We start from the raw sequence: 6,400 nt of genomic DNA on the forward strand, positions 1-6,400 counted from the left end.
AAAAAAAAAAAAAAGCAATATCCTAAAAAAAAAAAAAAAAACCTCCCACACCAAATGGATAAATCTAAGTTAATTGCATAAAACTGACCATTTTAAAATGGAGACTTTGGTGCGGTTTGTACATTTGTAGTGCTGTGCAGGTGTCACTCTGATTCCAGGAAGGAAATGCAGCGCCTGTTCTCAGCCTCACTCCTAGGAGCCGTCTGTTTCCTTGCCTGGTCTGTAGCTTGCACAAAACAGGATTATGTAATCTGTGGCCTTTTGTGTTTTACTCCTCTCACTTGGCATGTGTTTTCCAAGGTTGTTTTTCTGGTCGAATGATTCAATTGTGTTTACATACTGTGATTTGTTCTATTCATCTGTTAGTAGGCATGTGGGTTCTGTCTTCCGTTCGGTTGTTGTGAGCGTGCCTGCACATGCATTTGTTTGAGCACCTGTTTGGGGTTTATGCTTAGGAGTAGAATTGCTTGGTCACAAAATAAATCCTATTCCACTTCTCGATGAACCACCAACTTGTTTTCCATAACAGGTGAACTAGTTTACATTCTCACTAGTAATGTTTGAGGGGTTGGGGCCATTTAAAAAACTATAGTCACCCTTGTACATATCGAATGAAGTCACAGTTAAATTTACTTTTTCTCTACTGACTGATCGTGGCATCCTTCATGTACCTTTGGTGATTTGTCCATTCTTTTTGGAGATCTGCCTTTTCAGTCTTTGCTGATTTTACTATCTTTTTGTTCCTGAGCTATAAGATTTCTTCATGTGCTCTAGATAGCAGGCCTTCATCTTTGTCCTTCCCATTTTATAGATTGTCACTTTACTTCTGAGTAATATCCTCTGTTGCATAAATACATTTTTTTTTTTTTAAATTTGCTTTACAAGATAAGAGTGTTTCTGCCCTGGCTGTCCTGGAACTTCGTCTGTAAACCAGGCTGGCCTCAAACTCAGAGATCCATCTGCCTCTGCCTGCTGGCCCTAAAAGCATGCACCATGCCTGGCTCCAGTGCAAATACTACAAACAAACAAACAAACAAACAAGGAAAACTCAATGTATGTAGGTGGCTGCAGATTCCCTGGAGCTGTACATAGAGGTGTTTGGAGATATTTGATGTGCATATTGGGAACTGAACGTCCAGGCTGCTGTAAGAACAGAGCCGGTGTGCTCTTACTGCTGAACCGTGTCTCTAGTCCCTACTGCACACATTCCTAAACGTTTGATAAAGTTTACATAGTCTTTCTTTTGTTGCTGTGTTTTGATTTTGCTTTCAGCATAACTGACATAAACAGGTATTTTCTCTTTGGTTCTTGTTGGGTAAGGGCCTGGCTTGACTGGAGCTGGAAGCAGGAGAGGCAGAGGCTGCATGCACTAAGGAAGCCAAAAGAGAGTAGGGGCTGTGCCACCAGAAAGCGGTTAGTCAGGGCTGTGGACCTGCCTAACAGTTAGAAGGTTTGATGGTAGGGTTTGCTCTATAAACTAGCTTAATATAGAACTTACTGGGTAGCCCCAGGCTTTCCTAGAGATCTTTATGTAGCTCAGGTTGGTTCAAATTTACGGTGATTCTACTGCCTCAGCCTCTCAAGTTCTCTCCAAGTTTATAGATGTGGGCACATTCCTGGCCTTAGTTAAATATTCTTTATGAGAGAAAATAAAGTGTGACAGTAGAAAGTCATTCAAAGGGTCTCACCGTGGCCTTTAGTAAAGACAGGGAAACCTTAAATATGTCTTTGAAAGTGTACATAATAATTGACATTTACACCTTTTCAGTAATTTTTCAAGTGTTCTGTAAAATACAAGATTTTGTTTGAAAGGATTTCCAGGAATGTTGCAGGCAAGCAATTGCCCACATACTGCTGACCTGGTGGTTCTGCCAGAGAACTACAGCTAGCAATTATCAACTTTCTTAGATTCTTCTTGTATGTCTAGTTCCCATGTCTGTTGACTGTAAATATGTAGGAAAAGATGTGCCTATTAAACAAAATCAGCAGAATGAATTGAAGCTTTTCTCTGTATGCTTTATGTTGTTTAAACATTAATGGCATTCTTTTCTCGGTAAAATCAGAAAGAGAAAGGCTGGGTATGTAGTTCGGAACATGTACTCAGGGCCCTCATTTCAGTGTCTAGTCCCCAAATAAATAAGTAAATAAGCAAATAGGTAAAACAAAATAAAACAAAACAGTATATGGCAATTCTAAAGTGTAGCTTGTTGGGACTAGAAACATAGCCCCAGTGATCAAGAGCATGCAGTGGACCTGGGTTCAGTTTCCAGTACCCACATGGTGGCTCACAACTGTCCACAACTCCATTTCCAGGAGATGGAACACCTTCTTCTGACCTCCATGAGAATTAGGCATGCATGCGGTGCACATACACACATGCAGGCAAAACATGAAGAAATACATTTAGAAAAAGAAGTTTGTTTTTCTACCCCTTTCTGAAGTAAGTGTGTGTGTGTGTGTGTGTGTGTGTGTGTGTGTGTGTGTGTATGTGTACAGGAAATTGGACCTAGGGTTCTATTTATCCTAGCACACATTTGAACATTCAGCTACCCCATAACAATAGTTTCAGTTATTTTGACTTTAAAGCCGATTTTTAAAAACTAAAACACCTGACAGTTTTCTTTCACATTTTATAATGCAAGTGACAACTTCACCTTTTTATCCAACTTTTCTCTTTCAAAACTATTCTCTTGCTAGGAAGGGGGACATCCTTTTTTTAATCATGAAGCTAAAACACAATCAGGCTCAGCACTGGGATCTCCTGATGAAGCAGAACAAGTAATACAAAACTAATAAGGAACCCATCTGCTCTATATATGTCTAGCTGGGTCATGCCAGTCCCAGTGGGCACTGTCATAGCACTAATGGGAGGTCTCATAATTGGAGATCTGGGTATCGTGGGCATGTGGTTGGCCCTATTCCAGGAGCCAGTCCCTTGGGCATCATCCCAGGAGGGTCTATCATTGGCATCATGGGACGGTCTGTCATGTGGGGTGTGGTACCATACCAGGGTAAGAAGAACCAGAGACTGGGAGGAAGCAGGATCATGGTCCCTGCAGAGAGAGGAGCAGAGATGGAGCTGGAGGTATCTTTAGTTATTGAAATTCATTTGCTGTTTTGCCAACCAGGCTCTTGGCCTGTTCCTCCATCTATTTCTGGTCGTAGTCTTTCACATTCTCTTAGTGTTTCCTACTACTGTAGTAATGTGTCTTTCTCATAGATAGACAATCATGGGTAAGGTATGTATTTGTGGTGGCTTGAGTAAGAATGTCCCTCATAGGCTCATAGATACAAATGCTTGGTCACCAGAGAGTAGCAATATTTGAAAGGATTGGGAGGTGTGGCCATGTTGGAGGAAGTGTGGGATGGACTTTCTTTGAGGTTTCAAAAGCCCAAGCCAAGCCTAGCATCTCTCTCTTGGCTAGCAGATCAGTATATAGCTCTCAGCTATTTCTCCAGTACCATTTCTGCTTGTGTGCCACCGTGATGATAATGAACTAAACTCTGAAATTGTAATCAAGCCCCCAATGAAATGCTTTCTTTTATAAAACCTGCCTTGGTCAAGGTGTCTCTTCAGAGCAATAGAACCCTGACTAAGATGGCATTGCAGTAGTCACACCAAAACTTGGGCATGTTGCTCTGCATGGGAAATGAATAAAGCAGATTTTTTAAAAGTAGAAATGTACAATTGATTAGAAACAAGTAATATCTGTTTAATATATAAAAACACTATAAGAAATATTTTTTTATTTTTGTGTGAGTGTATGTATATATGTATATGTTTAGTATGGTGTATGTATGTATATTGTATGCATGTGGGGGTGTGGGTACATGTATCCCTGTGCTTGCTTGGAGATCAGAGGATGATAGTGGGTGTCCTTTTCTGTCATTCTCTGCTCAATTCCTTTGAGATGGTATCGCATTGACCCTGGAGCTAGGTGGTTGGTAGCCAGCAAGCCTTGTCAGTTCTCACCTCTGCTCCCCACAGCACTAGAGTTAGAGATGCTTATGTGCCTATGCCCAACTTTTCACTTGGGTCTGAACTCAGGTCCTCATGTTTGTATTAAGCAAGTGCTCCTACCTATTGATCAATCTTTTCAGCCTTAAATATGTATATTTTAGAAATATTAAGATATTTAACATCTATTCTAAATAACTGAGCTATTAATTAAATCTAGTCTTTAATGCCTGGTAATGTGGAATTTTTGAGGCTTTATACTTTGTAATATTTCATATGATTCTTTCCTTCTAAACATCTGTAATTGGTTAAAATATGTCGATTTTCAACTTCTGTAGTTGAGGTTTCTTCTAACCTCAAGATGTAGTAGAAATGAAATATTCTTTTGATTTGAAGTTCAGAGTGTTTTTTCCTAAGGTTTTATTGATTTTGGGAATGGCTGCTATACCTGTGGAACTTTTTGTCATTAAGATTTTAAAATTTACATTACACAGAGAGAAAGGGGAGGAGGGAGGGTGGGAGGGTGGGAGGGTGGGAGGGAGGCAATGTTGGATGTTTTCCTCAATTGCCCACCACCTTATGTTTTGAGATGAGGTCTCTCACTGAATCTAGGGCTCACAGGTTAGCTAGGCAGTTTTACTAGGTAGTGTCAAAGCATCCTTCTGTCTCTGTCTCCTCAGTAGTGGGATTATAGTAGTGTGCCACCACACCCAGCCTTTAAGTGGCTGCTGGAAGCCCAAACTCCCGTCTTCACTGCAGGTACTTTACTGACTGAGCTGTTGCTCTAGCCCCATTCTGGCTTTTGAATTGGGAGTGCTTGGAGCATTTTGGAAGGGTCATGACAGTGCATAGGGAAGCCTGCCATTCCTCATTTCTTCTGTGGTCCTCTTTTTTTTAGTACCTCATTCAATTTATTTACTTTTTGCAGTTTTATAACTGGTATCCTCTCAGTTATCTATGTCTGAAAAGTAATTGCCAAATAAAAATGGTATTCCAAAGTTTTATTTTCTATAATATTGTAAGTATCAATGAAAATTTTATCCCCAATCCTCAATCCTACCTTGAAGGGCAGACTTGTAGATTTGAACACTACCTTAAATATTGTTTTCTTTCTTTCTTTCCTTCCTTCTGAGAATTTCATGCATGAATACCATGTTTCCATCATTTCCCTCCCCTTGTCTCCTACCCTAGTTCTCCCTGTCCCCACCACCGTTCCCTTCACATTCATGAGCCTTTTGTTTAGCGGTTTACTTCTGTTACTCCCATGGCTGCATGTGCTCTTTCTTTGCAGGTGTGAGAGTTGTGTGGACTTACTGTTTGTAAGAGGAGCTGGGAACTGTCCTGAGTGTGGGACTCCGCTGAGAAAGAGCAACTTCAGGGTACAACTCTTTGAAGACCCCACTGTTGATAAGGAGGTTGAAATTCGGAAAAAAGTACTAAAGATGTAAGTGGTATTGTCAAGGGATTTGGCCAGCAAAGAAAACATCAGCAGTTATTTCAATAGTCATTATTATTATCTGCTTATGTAATTTTGAACAAATTGGGCAAGTAACAAAGTAGTTATAAAATCATCTATATACGTGTTTTACAGCATTTTTTGAGTTTATAGAGAACTGTGTAGTATCTAACCTTTGCTGTTTATTACTTAATTGTCAAATAAGTATCTTTATATATTTGCAGTAAATAAGACATGATGTATAAAATAGCGATAATCCTTCTTCTCATGGCTTACTATTAAAGTAGACAGAAATTAAAGCAGCAAACAAAACAAATTTACAATAAAGACTAAAGAGACAACATTTAAGTGTCAGTTTGAAACTTATTTCAACACTTAAATGTTAGCTATACTCATTTTTGGCACGCATATGGTATATTCTTATGATTTGTTAGTAGCTTTGAATTTCATTTTATTTGCCCTTTTGTTATAAGGTACTTTAGTATTTTAAACTTAATACATTTCCTTAAGGTTTGGTTTTGGTTTTGGTTTTGGGGGATTGAACCCAATGCCTTGAGTACTTTGAGCTGCATGTGTAGCCCATACCTCACATCTTAATTTTTAAAAGTGGTTTGTTTTATTTTAATTATCTGTATTGTGAGTGTATATCTGTGTGTGGATTTGCACACATGCGTGCTGGTGTTCTGGGAGCCAGAGATGTTGGTGTTGGATCCACCGGGAGCTGGAGTAACAGGCAGTGCTAATCTACCAGATGGGAGCTGGAGTAACAGGCAGTGCTAATCTACCAGATGGGAGCTGGAGTAACAGGCAGTGCTAATCTACCAGATGGGAGCTGGGAGCTGAACTCTTCTGCAACAGTAGTACAGGCTCGCTCGCTCGCTCTTTCTTCCTTTCTCTTTCTTTCTTTCTTTCTTTCTTTCTTTCTTTCTTTCTTTCTTTCTTTCTTTCTTTCTTTCTTTCTTTCTTTCTTTCTTTCTTCCTTCCTT

At 39.7% G+C, this 6,400-nt stretch overlaps 1 protein-coding gene across 2 annotated transcripts in view; it reads left to right on the top strand.

Annotated features, from left to right (window-relative positions):
• Positions 1-6,400, top strand: part of Mnat1 (MNAT1 component of CDK activating kinase) — a 144,542-nt gene that overhangs the window by 37,960 nt on the left and 100,182 nt on the right. For both annotated transcript variants that reach the window (XM_021179201.2, XM_029484436.1), the window contains exon 2: positions 5,250-5,402. In XM_021179201.2, the coding sequence (XP_021034860.1) occupies positions 5,250-5,402 (153 nt within the window). The remainder of the gene's footprint in view (positions 1-5,249; positions 5,403-6,400) is intronic.

The sequence above is a fragment of the Mus caroli genome, chromosome 12, assembly GCF_900094665.2.
Source record: "Mus caroli chromosome 12, CAROLI_EIJ_v1.1, whole genome shotgun sequence".
NCBI lineage: Eukaryota > Metazoa > Chordata > Mammalia > Rodentia > Muridae > Mus > Mus caroli.